The 19594-nt window shown below is 42.3% G+C and overlaps 1 protein-coding gene across 1 annotated transcript in view; it reads right to left on the bottom strand.

The window, feature by feature from the left end:
- WDR75 (WD repeat domain 75) overlaps positions 1-15568 on the bottom strand; it is a 39461-nt gene extending 23893 nt beyond the window's left edge. The window contains exons 1-5 of the mRNA XM_048868619.2: positions 15299-15568; positions 6458-6587; positions 4106-4171; positions 1745-1844; positions 260-384 (exon numbers count right to left, since the gene is read on the bottom strand). Coding sequence (XP_048724576.1) covers positions 260-384; positions 1745-1844; positions 4106-4171; positions 6458-6587; positions 15299-15384 — 507 coding nt within the window. The 5' untranslated portion in view covers positions 15385-15568. The remainder of the gene's footprint in view (positions 1-259; positions 385-1744; positions 1845-4105; positions 4172-6457; positions 6588-15298) is intronic.
- Positions 15569-19594: the final 4026 nt, after the last annotated feature.

The raw sequence follows: 19594 nt of genomic DNA, 5'->3' as shown, positions 1-19594 counted from the left end.
CTGGTTTTATTATATATTTATGAAATTATAAGAATAGATAGTGCTGGATGTCAAATTTGTTGAGGCAAGCTTTCCGAGATCAGTGGTTTGCAGTAAAGGGGAAAACTCAGGTTACATACTAGGCTTGCATAGCAAGGACACATTACTTCTTTTAGTGATCAGATTATGTGGTTAATCACATTTTTTTGTATACCAGACTAAACAGTATGTGGTTAACATATTTTATATAAAAGAAAAACATTTAAAAAGGTAAATATACTTCTCTTCCAAACGCAGTACATTTGGGCGACTGGCCTATATCATCCAAAATCAAAGACAGTTCCTTAGCTTCAACTTCTTGGTCTGGTGTTTTTGGCAGTTTCACAGAAACAAGCTGGAATGAGTCTGGTCAAATAAAGACTTTGGTCAGTAAAATAATTTTGTGCATGATGTTATAGTTCATATATGTGTTCAAAAGGCGAGTATGTGGGTGCACCTGTTGTCCTCAATATAAAATCCACACTAGCTCCTTCAGTGTTGTTTTGAATGCATGCTTAAAGATGCATACTTAAGGATGAAGTCCTAACACCTTTATGTTATATTTTTGTCTCGGATGTTTCTGTGCCAAACTGCAACACAGACAGATGAGCTCTAGATTTTTCCATAGTGGTTTCCTGTGTAACATAAAGCAGAAACCAAACCAAATTACATAGATTTGTTCTTCCTCTGAAGTGGCATTCATAGGAGTATCATACAAGTTAAGTCATATATCTATTTTCTCAGGCTTTGAACAGTTGAATTTATGCCAATACTAGAACTGGTCAGTTTTTTCCCCCCATCATCATGTTTTTTTCAATTGGAAAATGCTCATTTGTTGAAACTGAAACTTTTTGCAGAAACAGAGCAGAACCTGGGTCTTCCATATCCCAGGCGAGTTGCTACTGGCTATGCAGGCATGACAATTTTTGAAAAGTTTAGATTTTGTTCTGATGCAAAACGAAAACAAATACGGAAACTCTAAGTTTTCCACAAAACAAAGTTCTTGTTTTCCTGCCAGCCTTAACTGATACTGGTTATTGTAGTGATGTAGCTTTTAAATATGGTAACATGACCTCAGGATACACTTAGAAGTTTAAATATAGGTCAAGAGACTCAAATAATTATGTCTATAATACATAACATTAGGTATGTATAGCACAACTGTTTGGAAGTTAAGATTAAGCTTTGATACAATCAAAATCCAAAAAGTGAAAATACTAAATTGCACATTACCGTTTTGTATCTTGTTGAAACTATAGTAATTGTTAGATGTACAGCAATGGATATTTTACCTATTTAAAGGACACTTTCAAGATATCTTTACAAAAATCACTTTCCTACAATATGTGGTTTACTAATAAGGCTGTAGATTATTAAGAGTGAAAATGTACCCAGATTAATTCACTCTCCACCTTCTGTGCTGTTGGTACACTTTTTACATTTCATTCAGCACAGACAGTAAAACCAAACCAGATAGGTTCTGGTCAAGTGCACCAACACAGTATTGTTGTGTTTGGGGTCCATGTTATATCAATGGAAGGGTTAAATAAAACTTCTCATTTCCATGGGATTAATCAGACTTTGTAAATCTTTCTTTTGTCCCCCCAGAACAAAAATTACAAAACAATTTGGGGCCTCAACTAAGTTATCACAGTCCCTTTAAACATTCAAGCATACTTAATATCACACTGCAACGAAGTACAAACTGAAGTTAATTATACTGTACCTAATGAATCTTCATTTTTCTTTGGAATTATAGTGAACACTGAATCCTCAGAACCAGCAAGCGTATAGAACGCAAAAAGTTTGTATCCAACAACAAAAGTCTGAAGAAAAAACCAACGAAGTAGTTATGAAATGTGAACGTCAAATTAGCTGGACAATTGTCAATTATTCTGAAGTTCTCGTACAGTCAGACAGTGAACAGTTTACAACCTAGTCAGAGATTCTTTTTATCCTGGGCCTTGTTGCTTTTTAAAAAAAATGTTTGCTAAAAGCTTGTAGTTGATCATTCTCAATTTGAAGTCAAAAGAAAAAAAAAGCAGGATTTTGATTGGTAACCCTATTACAGTACAAAAGGCTTATGTCAGTCTTGTTTAGCAGTATTTGTATATTGTTTACTGGGAAGGCTAAAGCTAACATCCTACCCTCTGCTACATGGTGGGGTGGAACAAAGATACATAGGGAGCCTATTCTTCCTCCACCCTCCAAGGCAGGACTTCTCCTCAGCTCAGGAGCAACAGGATAGAGCTGGCCGCCACAGCAGCTCACAGACTACATCTCCAAGGGGACACACTCAGCATCTAGTCTGACATCAATAACTGCAACACATGTGCTAAATGCTACCTTAAACACTCATTGTTCCTGCTCAGATGAGAGGCAAAGTACATCTCAGCACCCATCCCACAATACACATCTGTCTGCATCTTTTAACAGTTGCCCTTAGTCAAGCTTTAGTCCCAAGGCAGTTTATATGCAGTGGAACAGCAGCCCTCAAACTGTCATCCTTGGACCAGAGGTAGCTTGTAAAGCCCTTCTTGGCTACCCTCACAAATAAATATTCTGAGAAGTAAGCTGTGCGGGAATTGGAATATTGTGAGGAGAGGTGATTCATGAGAGAAGCCATCCCATACGAAGGTCTATAAAATGAAAAAATATGGTATAACTTCAATTACCTGAAAGTCGTCGTTCTCCCCCCACCCCCCTAGGTGAGGCAGGGAAAGACATGCAAACTGTCTTGGAAGCCAGATAGTCGAAGATAGAGAGAGGAGCTGCCTGAGCCAATCAACTAGCTAAGATAAGGAAGGGAGAACAGAAGAGCTACACTGAGCACAAAAATCAGATATCTTTGTGCGTATAACTCTTCCTCCCTCCTTTCTTCAGCCTACCAATCTTGGGAAAAAGTTTGGACAGCTTCTCTCCTGGACGTCATAGAATCATAGAATATAAGGGTTGGAAGGGACCCCAGAAGGTCATCTAGTCCAACCCCCTGCTCAAAGCAGGACCAATTCCCAGTTAAATCATCCCAGCCAGGGCTTTGTCAAGCCTGACCTTAAAAACCTCTAAGGAAGGAGATTCTACCACCTCCCTAGGTAACGCATTCCAGTGTTTCACCACCCTCCTAGTGAAAAAGTTTTTCCTAATATCCAATCTAAACCTCCCCCACTGTAACTTGAGACCATTACTCCTCGTTCTGTCATCTGATACCATTGAGAACAGTCTAGAGCCATCCTCTTTGGAACCCCCTTTCAGGTAGTTGAAAACAGCTATCAAATCCCCCCTCATTCTTCTCTTCTGCAGGCTAAACAATCCCAGCTCCCTCAGCCTCTCCTCATAACTCATGTGTTCCAGTCCCCTAATCATTTTTGTTGCCCTTCGCTGGACTCTCTCCAATTTATCCACATCCTTCTTGAAGTGTGGGGCCCAAAACTGGACACAGTACTCCAGATGAGGCCTCACCAATGTCGAATAGAGGGGAACGATCACGTCCCTCGATCTGCTCGCTATGCCCCTACTTATACATCCCAAAATGCCATTGGCCTTCTTGGCAACAAGGGCACACTGCTGACTCATATCCAGCTTCTCGTCCACTGTCACCCCTAGGTCCTTTTCCGCAGAACTGCTGCCTAGCCATTCGGTCCCTAGTCTGTAGCTGTGCATTGGGTTCTTCCGTCCTAAGTGCAGGACCCTGCACTTATCCTTATTGTGTCATCTTCACACAACTGTGCAGTAAGTCTCAAGCAACACGGAGGACCTTCTGATAACCATGGTTTTAGTGTACTGAATATTTAAGAAAGGACTGCATGCTTCATTAGCTAAGGGTCGTCAAAAATGTCATTGAAGGCCCTGCCTTCAGTGAGAGGCCTGCTCAGGAACAAAATACAAACCATATTAACAAACACTGCTTTTGAAGCCAGGGTTTATGTTCATCTCCACTAAAAGCTTCAGAGAGCCTGAATTTGGCCCTGTGTGTTTTGTTCAGCCGCAGTATTCATTTAACTGATGGTCAACAGTGAACAACAACTCTGGAATCCATGAACAACTATGACAAAAACAGTTTTTTTTTTTGTTTTTTTTTTATACATACTTTAATGAGAATTCCATCTGTGAAGTCCCAGAGTTTGATGGTGCCATCTAGAGAGCAAGAATACAGCTGGAAAGGAAAAATAAAATAAGTTATGAAAAGAACTCAAATAGCAAAGCAAAACACTAGGGTCAAGATTTTACACAAAATGAGATCCTCAAGTTGGGCTCTTAAATCCATACTTGGGCAACTAAGTGGCTGGATTTTTCAAAAGTGCTAAGCACCAAGTTCCAATTGACGTCTAACAAAATACACATACTGCTATTCTACTTTGATGTACACACTTTTGAGATATGCAGTTTGAGATCACGTGTGTTCCTATTTCGTATCTGAACATCACATTAAAGTTACCTAGCATGTGAATGCTAATATACATTTACAGTGCATGTGCAAAGATAACAGACGTACAGACCTTTGGGAAATAGATTCAGTCCCCTTCTACAAGTCGGCCCAGACTTTATGCACAGCAACAGAAAAAGCCAAACAGAAGCAGCTCAGAACCACCTCAATTTTTCTTCTTCAAATACATATTCTAACTCAAAGTTAAAGCTGAAAATTTAAGTATTCCCCACTTGTTTCTCCCAACCCTCACAAGATAAAAATCTCATACTTAGAGGATGCACAGGCAAAACTTAATGATGCCATCAGCTGAATAACTGTGTACTCTCAAAATTTATCATTTGATTGCTACAGATAGTATAGTAGCAAGGAAAGGTCAGAATTAGCTCAAATATTTAAGGTGTTGTTGCAAATGCAAATATATTCTTCCATGTTTTGAAAGAGATCATACACACTCAACAGCAATGGTTCCCAAACTTTAACAACCTGTGAACCCCTTTCACTAAAATGTCACGAACCCCCTCCTAAAAATGAATATTTCCAGGGATTTTCTCCTTTATCTGTGTATAAATTATAAAAGCAGTGATCTTCGAAATATAAAATTTGTTTTTATGACATGCTTATTACACACTATTATTATTATTAATGATTACAGTATTATTACATTATGAAAACAGCAACACTGTCTCAAGATCTCATTTTCGTAGCTTGTATCACTTTGAATAAGCGTGAAATAAGACAAGGCTCCTATGTTTCATCAAGGAGTATCAGATGTGAAACAGCATAAAGGTATTTAAGAAGCCAGCTCACAGAGTTCCTCCTACACAAGAATTCAGGTTTGCCTGGACTGCTCAGGACAACGCACCTTACAACAAAGCTTAAACTTGTTCTTCATAATAGTTTTGAAAACAATACTAGCTGCCTATTTCATTTTAAAAACAGCAAAAAATATCCACCTCCCTTTCCATTTCTTACAAGGAGTCTTGAAGTTTAAATCTCCTCAGTGATAGATATGCTTGCTTTGATTTGCTTAGCTCATAGAAGTTCAGGGGCTCCGTGCTGCTGGCCCTGTGCTGCCTGGGGTCCCTAGGGACAGCTCTGTCCACCATTAGGGAATAACCTCCTCCCCAAGAATGCCTTGTAATGTTTCACAAACCCCAGTTTGGGAACCACTGCTCTACAGTTACAGTAGGTAGGTGTGTTCATATTGGGGAGAGGCATGTGTAATGAAGACAAAAGTTATTAGAGTTACCAATATTTATGCATAAGGGCATAATACAAACACTAGCTGAGATCAGGAATAAGTTTCTCCACAGTATAGCTGCACAGTTGGATTCACTGTAAGTGCTATGGGCCACTCATTCCTGTGCCAATGCAGAGCCTGACACTTGAGAGGTTGATTAGGAAATCCCTAAAGCCATGTACTGATTACCATACCCTCTGGGAAATGGCTGGGATTTAGCCATGCCTGCTCCTACTCCAGACATAACCCTGGCATGTCTCCTACACCAGGGTATCCCTTATAGCTGCTTTGTGACTCTTTTCCCCATATAGCTGGCACAGAGCGGGCCACAAGGCACGGAGCAATCAGGTCCTACATGTCCTACTGCTGAAAAGCCTAGTATTGGCAATTGTCAAAGACAGACAAAAACTAGATTAAAGGAACCATTGTTGGATTGTTCCAGTATAGCATTTTTTAAAGTGACCTGAGACACAAAATCTGTCCACCTCTACTTTTAGAAAAGCTTCCCACTCCGTAAATTAGACTAATCTGATGGTTTACAGCAACAAATTCATAAACTAATATGGGTAATTGCTATTTCAGTCTAAGTAAATAGAAGCTAATTCAGTAGTCGTTATAAGAAATAATTATTTCCAGCCTTCTCTCACTTTCCAGCCACGCCAAAAAACACATGATTGTGTACTACCAAAGTCAAGTACCATTTCCTTAACTAAATCAGGAAAGAACCAAATGCCTAGCTGGACAGGACTCACAATTACAAAGATTTAACCAACCTGCATGTGGTTTTGGGGGTTAAGTTGAATTCCTGTCACCAGGTTTGTGTGACCCTGCAGGACGTGTACACATTCTTCTGTAGCTGTGCTGTACACTTTCACATAGTCTCCTGAGGCACATAAAAGGTACCTGAAAAGATGATGAAACAAAAAGTTAATATAATAGGGCAACTGAGAATTCTGGATAAAGATTTACACTTAATTTTTGTCAAGAGTAACAACTACTTTGAATCTACAAAGTACTAAACATGAAAAATTTAGGCCATCACCAAAGAGAGTACTCCATATTTAGAACTTTGTTTTCTCTTTGTACTTACTTCACCATTAAATGTAATGGAAGAACAAACAAGTATATCAGATGTTAACATGCAGTTACAAAGGCAGGAAAACTACTCATATATATTTTAGTTCTTGTTAAAGGTGCTGCTGGCTTAATCACCTTGAAAAATAAAGGCCTGTACAGATCAGCAGAACAGATAAAACATGCATGATGCTACCTACACCGCTCCAAACTACATATAAAATATCTATCTCCCCCTTTGATAACATCAGTATCTGCTACATTTATAGGACTGTGCCTGGAAATGCTTGCTCTCACTCTTGGCCAAACAATAAAGATCAGCTAATTTTTTCCAAAACTCAAGTTCCAAAGCCTATGTCTACACTACCGCGGCAAGTCGACCTACGCTATGCAACTACAGCTATGTGAATAACGTAGCTGGAGTCAATGTACCTTAGATCGAGTTACCGCAGGGGGGGTCAATGGGAGAAACTCTCCAGTCGACTTACCTTACTCTTCTCTTCGGGGGTAGAGTACAGGGATCGACTGGAGAGTGATCTGCTGTCGATTTGGCGGGTCTTCACTAGACCCGCTAAAACGACCGCCGGTGCATCGATCTCAGAGCGTCGATCTGGGCTGGAGTCTAGACCTGCCCTAAGACTCAAGCACTTTCTCAGCACTGCTATTTTATAGATTAAAAATAAATAAATAAATAAAAAAACCCAAAACAAAAATGAGAGTTTATGATAAGCATCGGAGGGAGGGCATCCTTAGGTTCCCTGTGAAACTTCAGCATACTGCAGCTAACCTACTCTCATGCTCCATGAATTTTCCTTTGACACTTCACTGGTTCCCTAGTTATCTCCAGCTCCAATTCAAAATGGCTCTACTGTTGTTCAAAGCCATGCATGCCACTCTTCTGTTTATCTACTCTCTACACACCTTCACACCGCTCTTCACAGCTGCAGAAGACTATTTCACTTATGCTGTTCCATCCCTCACTTCTGAAACAATTCTCTTAAATCTCTCCTTAGCCCCCACAACCCTTTTTGGTTTTTTGCAGCCCAGAATATTAACAATTAAATGTTCACGTCACACAAAAAATAGTAAAATTAGCCAAACAGACAAGTTTAAGACAACACGTGCCTACATGTTTATGATTATGTTTTGATCTCCAGCCCTTGATTACGGGCAGCCAAAGGCAGCATACTCAACTAAGGAGGGTGGAGAGAAGAATGGTTCTGGAATGGAGTCCCACAACTACACTGCAAAATAGCTCTGCTTAAATATGGTTATGGACAAAACCTGTTATAACATGGTCTGTGTAGACACACAAAATAGGCTAGAGAACCCTGCTTTAGCATTTCCCTACCCCACAGTATATACCCTACTGTGGGAAAAATATAAAATTAAAAGTTAACTTTTAATCTGGTTAAGGAAATGTGCATGTTGTAAAGCAAGACTCTGACTAGCAAGTAGGACAGAAGGAATGGAGTATGGAGGATATCTGGTTTAAAGACTAAATTAATGAGATAAGGGAAAGTTTATAAAAAAAAGCCCCTGATCAACAGGGGTGACAGCAAATGGTTTTAAATAGGACAGAAAGAATCTGTTTTACGAGGCAACATGGACCTCCACATACCAATGTTATCTTAAAAGTAAAGCCTATGTGAACCCAGGTGCAATGGAAAACCTGTTGGTCAGCAAGAAGGAGGGTAGAGATAGGGAGGATAGGCCTTGGGGGTAAAAGGAAGTTGTAAATCTTATTTGGATTAAGGGAGAAGTATCTCAGATTGGTATTTAGCTGAAGTCAGTAATTGGCAATGACATCACTTTTGTTTGTCAAAGGGTATAAAAAGTATACTTTTAAAGGGTTCATTGCTAACACCTGCCTGACCACGCTGGAGCTGACTAATATGGACCTAAGCACCCTTGGGTTTAACCTGTTTGTCAGTATCTTGATCAAATGCTTATAAACCAACTTCCACACAAACAAGAGGCTGCTCGGCAGCTCTCCAACACCACTTTCTACAAGCCATTACCCTCTGATTCCACTGAGAGTTACCAAAAGAAACTACAGCATTTGCTCAAGAAACTCCCTGAAAAAGCACAAGAACAAATCCGCACAGACACACCCCTGGAACCCTGACCTGGGGTATTCTGCTACCCAAGATCCACAAACCTGGAAATCCTGGGCACCCCATCATCTTAGGCATTGGCACCCTGAGAGCAGGATTGTCTGGCTATGTAGACTCTCTCCTCAGGCCCTACACTACCAGCACTCCCAGCTGTCTTCGAGACACCACTGACTTCCTGAGGAAACTACAATCCATCGGTGATCTTCCTTAAAATACCATCCTGGACACTATGGATGTAGAAGCCCTCTACACCAACATTCCACACAAAGATGGACTACAAGCCGTCAGGAACACTATCCCCGATAATGACACGGCAAACCTTGTGGCTGAACTTTGAGACTTTGTCCTCACCCACAACTATTTCACATTTGGGGACAATGTATACCTTCAAATCAGCAGCACTGCTATGGGTACCCGCATGGCCCCACAGTATGCCAACATTTTTATGGCTTCCTCAGCTCTCATCCCCTAATGCCCCTACTCTACTTGCGCTATATTGATGACATCATCATCATCTGGACCCATGGAAAAGAAGCCCTTGAGGAATTCCACCATGATTTCAACAATTTCCATTCCACCATCAACCTCAGCCTGGACCTGTCCACACAAGAAATCCACTTCCTGGACACTACAGTACTAATAAGCAATGGTCACATAACCACCACCCTATACGGGAAACCTACTAACCGCTATTCCTACCTATATGCCTCCAGCTTTCACCCAGACCACACCACACGATCCATTGTCTACAGCCAAGCTCTACGATACAACCGCATTTGCTACAACCCCTCAGACAGATAAACACCTACAAGATCTCTATCAAGCATTCTTACAACTACAATACCCACCTGCTGAAGTGAAGATACAGACTGACAGAGCCAGAAGAGTACCCAGAAGTCACCTACTACAGGACAGGCCCAATAAAGAAAATAACAGAACGCCACTAGCCGTCACCTTCAGCCCCCAACTAAAACCTCTCCAGCGCATTATCAAGGTTCTACAACCTATCCTGAAGGACGACCCATCACTCTCACAGATCTTGGGAGATATACCAGCCCTTGCCTACAGACAGCCCCCCAATCTGAAGCAAATTCTCACCAGCAACCACACACCAGAACCACTAACACAGGAACCTATCCTTGCAACAAAGCCCGTTGCCAACTGTGTCCACATATCTATTCAGGGGACACTATCATAGGGCCTAATCACATCAGCCACACTATCAGAGGCTCGTTCACCTGCACATCTACCAATGTGATATATGCCATCATGTGCCAGCAATGCCCTTCTGCCATGCACATTGGGCAAACTGGACAGTCTCTACGTAAAAGAATAAATGGACACAAATCAGATGTTAACGTTCATAAACCAGTCGGAGAACATTTCAATCTCTCTGGTCACTCGATTTCTGATCTAAAAGTGACTATTCTTCAACAAAAAAGCTTAGAAAACAGACTCCAACGAGAGACTGCTGAATTGGAATTAATTTGCAAATTGGATACAATTAACTTAGGCTTGAATAGAGACTGGGAGTGGTTGAGACATTATACAAAGTAAAACTATTTCCCCTTGTTTATTCCTCCCCCGCACTGTTCCTCAGACGTTCTTGTTAACTCCTGGAAATGGCCCACCTTGATTATCGCTTCAAAAGGTTTTCTCTCCCCCCACCCCACTTTCCTGCTGGTAACAGCTCATCTTAAGTGATCACTCTCCTTACAATGTGTATGATAAACACCCATTTTTTCATGGTCTGTGTGTATATAAATCTCCTCACTGTATTTTCCACTTTATGCATCCGATGAAGTGAGCTGTAGCTCACGAAAGCTTATGCTGAAATAAACTGGTTAGTCTCTAAGGTGCCACAAGTACTCCTTTTCTTTTTGCGAATACAAACTAACACGGCTGCTACTCTGAAACCTGTAAAGGTTTTGTTACTGTTTGGATGTAGTAAATTGCTTATTATTTAGGATTTTGAAGCATGTTTAGAGCAACTGTATAAATATAACTCGGACTTTGGATTTAAAAAAGGAATTTATGGTTAAGTTAGTATCATGACAACATCCTGCATAAATAATAATAATTTCAACACTTAGGTTAAAGCCTCATCTACACCAGGGCTCATCTGCTCTGGAGAATTAACCTTTCGGTAATTCAAGCATCAATATTGACTGCAGGCAACTCACATGTTACAGCGTCCCCACATTCACTCCTATTTCACTTGCAGTTATCCTCACATCCAGATACAGAAATGCAAGTTAATTGCTCACTGTGGAAAAGTGGTGAGCGGAGTTGCTGAGGCACATGAGCTAGTCCATTACTGACTCTTGCCTACACAGCACTGCAGCCAGGTCTCAAAAGGCAAAAAGGATGTTTTTCCATTTTGTTAGCTCAGCTGAGTTTGCTTAAAATGACTTAAAAATTCTGGAAAAATGCAGGCCAAAAACTATTAAAAGACACACACCCTTTCTACCCCTCAGGAGGGGTCTTGTGATAGGACAACCTAGCATGGGCTAAGAACAAATAGTATTTACAGTTGTTCACAGCATGGCTAAGAAATGGCATAAAGCATACCTGCAAAATGTCTGCATGATGTATGGCATGGTCGGGGCTAACAGCATTATTTAGTACACCAAAATTCTTCCATGTAGATAAAGCCTACAACTAATTATGCCAACACACTACTGGCTAGAAAAGTGTCCAATTTATCACTTTTTTGGATTGTGGATGGGCCAACCTGGATATAGAACTAAGATTGCAAAACAATTCTCTATTGTGTGTCAAAAACATTGTCCTGGCCACAATATCAACAAAAGTTACATTAGAAAATAGGCACTTTTAGTTGTGCAACTGGTCTCCAATATGGCAATATTTTCTTTAATGCCCAGGCAAGAATAACAATATGGTATACAATTATTTGCCCACAACCACGTTTAAACATTTTTTTGTACCACAGACTAGGCCTGACTGACTTCAAATAGAGATATATTTAGTCTCCTCCATTGGCGATAAGCTAGCTGCAACCCACAAGAACCTTTTGGGGGATAGAATAAAAGGGAAAGCATCCTTAGTACTCAGATTCCATCCTTTGGGGGATTTAAAAAAACAACAAAGAGTATTAGGATAGCATGGTGGTGGTGACAGTCCAGGAGGAGGGGGATCAGGGAGAACGAGCATGTCAGACAGCATTCTCACATTCTCTGTGTGGAAGGCCTGGTCTACAACTAAAACGGAGGTCAATCTAGTTACATTGCTCAGGGCTGTGAACAACTGTGAAACATAATTAGGTCAACCTAACCCTCATTGTAGATGCAGCTAGGTCAAAAGAATTCTTCCACTGACCTAGTTACCCTCTTGGAGAGATGGATTACCTAAGCTGATGGAAAAGCTCCTTCCATTAATGCAGGAAGCGCCTATGCTACAGCAGCACAGCTGCAGTGCTGGAGCTGTGCCACTGTAATGTAGACAGACCCTTTGAGTTAAAAAACAGACACAGTAACTTCTCACTTAAAGTCATCCCGGTTAACGCTGTTTTGTTGCTGATCAGAGAACATGCTTGTTTAAAGTTATGTAATGCTCCCTTATAACTTTTGGCAAACGCCTGCTTTGTCCACTGCTTGCAGAAAGAGCAGCCCATTGGAGATAGCTAGTGGGGGCTTGGAACCAGGGTGGACCGGCAGCCCCCATATCAACCCCCCAAAGTTCCCTGTGAGGGAGCACAGCCCCGCTGGGCAGTTCAGATGTCCCGCCCCCCACTGCTGTGTGCTGCTCCTGCCCTCTGCCTTGGTGCTGCTCCCGCGAGCTTCCTGCTTGCTTGAGGAGAAAAGAGGGGTGCTAATGTCAAGGTGTTCCCCCTCCCCAATTCCTTTACCCCATTTCCACGGGGGAGTGGGGGAAGGCAGGAGGGAAGGGACACAACAGGGCTGAGGGAACTTGCTGGCAGCAGATGCTGTCTCAACTTGCTGAGCTAGTTAAAAAGGCAATGTACTTAGAGTAGGGTCAGTCTACTTAAAGGGGCAATGCGCGTCTCTCTCTCTCTCACACACACACACTGTGTTTCTCTCTGTTTCTCTCTGCCATGGTGTCTCCCCTCCCTCCATTCCTGCTACCTTGCACAGTGTGAGGCCACATTAACAACCTCAGCCAAGTGCTAGTTCATCATTTAGCAGTAACGCATTCCCTGGGAAATATTCCATCCTCTTCCACCCTGTCTTCACCACCTCAACCAAGCTTCACAATTATCATTGCTGTGTACAGTATTAAATTGTTTAAGAAACTTATACCGTGTGTGTGTTATATATATATATACACACACACACACACACACACACACACACACACATATATGTCTTGTCTGGTGAAAAAAAAAACTTCCCTGGAACCTAACCTACCCGTTTACATTAATTCTTGTGGGGAAACTGGATTTGCTTAACATTGTTTCGCTTAAAGTAGCATATTTCAGGAACATAACTACAACGTTAAGCGAGGAGTTACTGTACATTCAAACATGTTTCAGAGAAGCAGCCGTGTTAGTCTGTATTCTCAAAAAGAAAAGGAGTACTTGTGGCACCTCAGAGACTAACAAATTTATTTGAGCATAAGCTTTCGTGAGCTACAGCTCACTTCATCGGATGCATTCAGTGGAAAATACAGCGGAGAGATTTATATACAAAGAGAACATGAAACAATGGGTGTTACCATACACACTGTAACCAGAGTGATCACTTAAGGTGAGCTATTATCAGCAGGAGAGCGGGAGGGAGGGGGGAGAACTTTTTGTAGTGATAATCAAGGTGGGCCATTTCCAGCAGTTAACAGGAATGTCTGAGGAATAGTGGGGGGAGAACAAACATGGGGAAATAGTTTTACTTTGTGTAATGACCCATCCACTCCCAGTCTCTATTCAAGCCTAAGTTAATTGTATCCAATTTGCAAATTAATTCCAATTCGGCAGTCTCTCGTTGGAGTCTGTTTTTGAAGTTTTTTTGTTGAAGGATAGTCCCTTTGAGATCAGAAATCAAGTGACCAGAGAGATTGAAATGTTCTCCAACTGGTTTTTGAATGTTATAATTCTTGACATCTGATTTGTGTCCATTTATTCTTTTACGTAGAGACTGTCCAATCTGACCAATGTACATGGCAGAGGAGCATTACTGGCACATGATGGCATATATCACATTGGTGGATGTGCAGGAGAACGAGCCTCTGATAGTGTGGCTGATGTGATCAGGCCCTATGATGTGATCAGGCCCTGAATAGGTATGTGGACACAGTTGGCAACAGGCTTTGTTGCAAGGATAAGTTCCTGGGTTAGTGGTTCTGGTGTGTGGTTGCTGGTGAGTATTTGCTTCAGGTTGGGGGGCTATCTGTCAGCAAGGACTGGCCTGTCTCCCAAGAGCTGTGAGAGTGATGGGTCGTCCTTCTGCATAGGTTGTAGATCCTTGATGATGCGCTGGAGAGGTTTTAGTTGGCGGCTGAAGGCGATGGCTAGTGGTGTCATCATGAATAGGTCGGAATATGAACAAGAGGTGCCACAAGTAATCCTTTTCTTTTTGTACATTCAAAGTTATCCATGCACTATTTATGCACCAGTCATCCTAAGCCAAGTCAAGCCATGTACCAACAGACCACCTCCAGTTTTCCACCAGTGATGGAAGGATTTAATTACTTTTTACCCCCATCAGTCTAATGCTTTACCCTGATGTGCTATTTTGGAGTATCTTTCCCCACTACCTTTTACAAGTGCTTTGAAAGTCTCTGAATGCAGATACTAAACAAGAGCAAGTTACTGCTATATACCCCCTGCTATCCCTTCCCAGGGCCCCTGTATTACTCCTACATCTCTTAAGCAGCCAAGCCATCTGCAGCCTTCCTAGTTCCTCCTCATCTTTCCCTTCCCACCACATGTGCTGAGGATAGAGAAGGTGACCAGCCGGTGGCTGAGTTGCCATCTGAGAAATTTCAGTATTTCAAAAATTGGCTTTATTCCCAACTAGCCTGAATCCCACGTTTTGGAAATTTCTCATGAATCAGAACTTGGCCCGCAAAACCCTGGCACGGCGGGTCTGCCCGGAGCTAAGGACCCCAGCCTGGCTCCCACCCCAGAGGCCCTGGGGTTTGGTGGCGGCTCCTCGAGCCCGACTCGCTGTCCCGAGTTGCGGGTTGCAGGAAGCGGCGGCGCCTCCCTCGGGCCGTTCGGGTTGCGCCCGGGGCCGGTCCGCGGCAGCGCTGGGCTGACAGAGCAGCAGGCTTCGCGCCCACAGCGCTGGTACCGCCCCGCCTGCAGCCGTTACACGCGCGGCTCCGCAAGGCCAGCGGGGCTCACCAACGGCTCCTGGGCCGTGTCGCGCCCCGCGGAGCGGGCTCCGTTGACCGTGGCGAAGAAGCTCCACATTCCCCCCCCCCCCCCCGATCCGCCCCACTCACTTAGCATCGGCGGAGAACGCCGCTCTGGCGCCGCTCAACGTGCTGCCTCCGCAGCGCACCACGCGGAGCGGCTGCTGCGCCACCATCTTCCCGCTGCGAGACCTTCCACCTTCGACCTCTCACCCTTGCCCCGCCCCCAGCGAGCGCCGCCGCTCTGGCCGTGCACTCCCCGGAACTCTCTCGTAGACGTTGCTCCATTGGCTCCCTGCCATCCTATCCATGGGCAAGGAAGGCCATTACGCCCGTTCCTTTCAAGCGCATTGCATAGCGTTTAGGGCACTTCCGCCCTTAGTTTACATGGGAACAGGAAACTCTCAGTGATCTTCGTGAGGTCACAGAGGAGCGCCGTCGGCTGGAGCGCACCGCGCTTCGCTCCTCCCCTTCCTGAGGGAGAATGAGAGGGGCAAGAAACTGTAGTGAACGCATGCGCAGAGCCTTTCTTGCTGTTCCCGCTGTCATTCCAAGCCGGACTCGGCATTTCCGAGTGACGTCACTAATGCGCGACAGAATCAGGCTGCAGAGGCGAGGGGCGGGGCCTGGAGGCGGGGAAGTGGGGTGAGCACGCAGCTCGCGTCGGGACGCTGTCAGGGCCGGCAGCGAGAGCTTTGGCTGGTGCCCCGGCACGCCTGTTGCTGCGGGTCACGCGGCTCCGTTCCTATGGCAACTCTGTGGCAGGCACCCCTCAACCACATAGTTATACTGACCTAACGCCCGGTGTAGACGGCGCTAGGCCAAAGGGCGTCCGGTGGACATGGCTCCCCCTCTTGGGGACGGGGCGTACCTCCTGTGCCATGGGAGAAGCTCTCCCAGCGTAGGTAGCATCTTCACTCGTCCTCTTGTGGCGCAGCTCCCGCACTGTGAGTGTAGACAAGCCCCTATACAGGTCGCGTGTGTCTGCATTTCCTGTCCTTCGCCCAGGTGTTTGTGTTAACCGGGTGCTCGGAGAGGAATGCAGCCTTCCAACTGCGCTTGTGAATCTTAACATGATTGCAGCACATGACTGTTAGGGGTGCAGGCCTTAATCAATTTTACCTTTTATCATGAAATACAAAAAAGGGGTCGTACAAAAACAACATGGCTAGGAAGGCATTGATTTAAAGAGCATTGCCTCTTACGCCCCCTCCCCGTCTCTTTTGAAGCTCTTCTTCAGCACAGCTAGCTTCTGTATTTTGATTAGGAAACAGAATTAAGAGCACTAGAAAAAGCTCTCCCTTCAGTTTTAAACAGTCTCCTCTTTAAAGAGAAGGGTAACGTACTATGAAGTTTCAGAGGAACAGCCGTGTTAGTCTGTATTCGCAAAAAGAAAAGGAGTACTTGTGGCACCTTAGAGACTAACCAATTTATTTGAGCATGAGCTTTCGTGAGCTACAGCTCACTTCATCAGTTCAATTACTATTGAACTATTGTAGCTCACGAAAGCTCATGCTCAAATAAATTGGTTAGTCTCTAAGGTGCCACAAGTACTCCTTTTCTTTTTACTATGAAGTGTAATTCTCAGCCCATCCCAAGGCATTAAATTTCAAAGAGAGATGACACCTGATGTGGTTCCAGTGCATATTTTGAGAGGTCTGGGTGACTGATCACAATGTGACTTTGAGTAATCCGTTCCAAAGCGGTATTATAATGTTAAAATAAATCTCAGCGATTGCAAAGTAATCTGCTTCCTTTACAGTTTCTACTCAAGCCTTAAAAAAGTGTTCTTAGGTAGTTTAGTATCTGAAAAATACAGAATTTAAGTTGATGATGTTTAAAAACCTGTATACATTCTTGATGAGGCGACCAAGGACCAGAACAAAATTCTTTGTAATTGAAAGAGATTAAGTTGTAAAAAAGAAATATATATAAACACAAGACTAATGCAGCTAACTGAGTATCTAAAACTTCATGAAATGCATAAACTTAATACAAAGAAGCCTTAAAGAGTATACTTATTCAAAAGCAAGCTGGTCACAAAAAGTCACAAAATATTTTAGCCTTAATGCTAACAACATGGAAAGGCTAGTTTCTTAATTGACAGATGGATAATAAGTGTTTGGTCTCATGTTGTTTTCCCATAGAAATACCTTGCATTTATAAATAATTAATAATCCCTCTGACTTTAAAGGATTCTAATGTGCTTTATGAATATGGGAATGACAAAGAAATGCAGCCCTGTCTCAGGTAGTATCAGCTGCTGTCCAACTGCACACAGCAATGCTCAACAGTATCTTAGCATAGGAAGTGAAGAATAGTATTGTATCCACTTGAAATGCTCGGGAACCCTAGATAGGGGAACTCGAGATAGGATGGTTGAAATTATATTAGAATCCAATTAACTGTACCCACCCACTGGTTGGAGAGGCTTTCATCTTGGTTAAGCAGAATTGACAACAGCTGCACCTTTGGACTTCAGCATTGGGCTATACTTATATGGCTCTCATTCCCATTGGATGAGTGTCTCACAAAGATTAATGAATTTATCCTCACAACATCTCTGTTAGGAAAAAGTATTATTATCCACATGTTACAGATAGGGAGCTTAGGTACAGAGAAATTGAATGACTTGCCCGTCATCACACAGGAAGTGTGTTGTGGAACCAACAATTGAATTAAAATCTTCCGAGTTCCAATCCAGTGCCTTAAACAAGAGATAGCCTTGTCCTGTTTAAGCAGCAATGTCAGTGTCAACGGACTTAGTGCTTCCTAGAATATATTCTATAATTGTACCCTAATTGAAATTTAGCTTGAATGCTAAGCTAACACCTCTACTCTTGAGGAAAAATGTCATGGTATTTTACATTTCCACGTAGCGTTAGGACCTCAGAGAAACCAAACCAAAATACAGTGCTTCCATTTCTCTCAATGTTAGGTTAATACACTCGTCAAAATTTAGTGTAGAGTTAATAGAAAAAATGCTTATAATATTTGTTTTCTTAGACCATGTCTACACTAGAAACTTACCAGTTTAGCAATATCAGTTAAGGGTGTAATGTGGTGGTTTTTTATGACATTTCTATACAGGCAAAAGCCCTAGTGTAAATGCAGTTATACCGACATAAAAGTGCCTTTGCTGGTATAGCTTATTTTGCTTACCGAACAATATAAACTATATCTGTGAAAGTACTTTTTTGCCAGCATAATCTATGTGTACTCTAGCAGAGATTTGCCAGTATAGTAATACCAGCAAAACCTTTAAGTGTAGACTAGGCCTTAGGTCTCACATCAAAGTTTTAGCTGGGTTTGGACCAACTTAGCTGAAGATCTGTAAAGACTGCTGTCCAACCTGGAAAAATGTTATATGTATATAAACTTTGTAGCTGAAAGACTTGATCTTTTTATTTACCAGCTGTTTTGGTCTGTATATTGAATAAAATAAAAATCATTTATTTTTTTCACAAAAGTTCAGAGACTGTTTAGAATCTTTTTACCTTTGTCTATTAAGCAGTCAGTTCTTTTAGATTCACTCAAGTCCGTCTACCTAAAGTATTTATCTGGACCCCATCTCCATAGTATCTGAGCACCTCACAATGCCAGTGAGGTAGGGAAGTACTATTATCCCCATTTTACATGTTGGAGAACTGAGGCACAGGGAGACTAAGTGACTTTCCCAGGGCCATACAGGAAGTCTTATAAAACTCCTATATATTCTATCCCCATATGATTTTGGTAGTTATTTCTGATATTCTGTACTATTTTAACTCCATACATGCAATTTTATTCTGATGTAGGTCACATTCCTCTAAGAAATTTGACCATAAAATGAAAATGGAGATTTAAGGTTTATATCTTTGGTGTACATTTTTTATATCTAATTTTGTTGTGCATGTAATTGGATTACATCAGAGATATTGTAGAACATTAAAAGAACAGTTTAAAAAATTTATATTAACCATTGCCAAAATAGCACATTTATTATTAGTCATGGCAGGATTCAGTTTAAATCATTAGTCATCATTGGTAAATGTCTATTTCACTGGGCACACTGAAATCGACGAAAAAAATATCCATAGGTAATAGTTAGCAAGCACAGCTTCCCAGGCTCTTTGCACCTGTAGGAATCCGGTATCTCCAGCTTTGCAAGGAGTCCTCTGCAGCCCTGCTGTCGTGGCTGTGTAGGGATCCCCCTGCAGCACTGCTGCGAAATGGTGAAAATTTATTTAAAGTTGGGGAGGGGCAGGAAGGTTAAAAATAAAATCCATACTGATCATTGAATTTACCACCCAAAAAAAAAAAAAATTTGAATTCTGCCAAGCCTGTTTGATAATGTATCATACCCTCATTACACCATTGTTCGGTTTTGTGGTGGAAAAACCTTCA

This window comes from Caretta caretta, chromosome 11 (assembly GCF_965140235.1).
Source record: "Caretta caretta isolate rCarCar2 chromosome 11, rCarCar1.hap1, whole genome shotgun sequence".
Lineage (NCBI taxonomy): Eukaryota > Metazoa > Chordata > Testudines > Cheloniidae > Caretta > Caretta caretta.
This window is presented reverse-complemented; position numbering and strand designations above follow the sequence as displayed.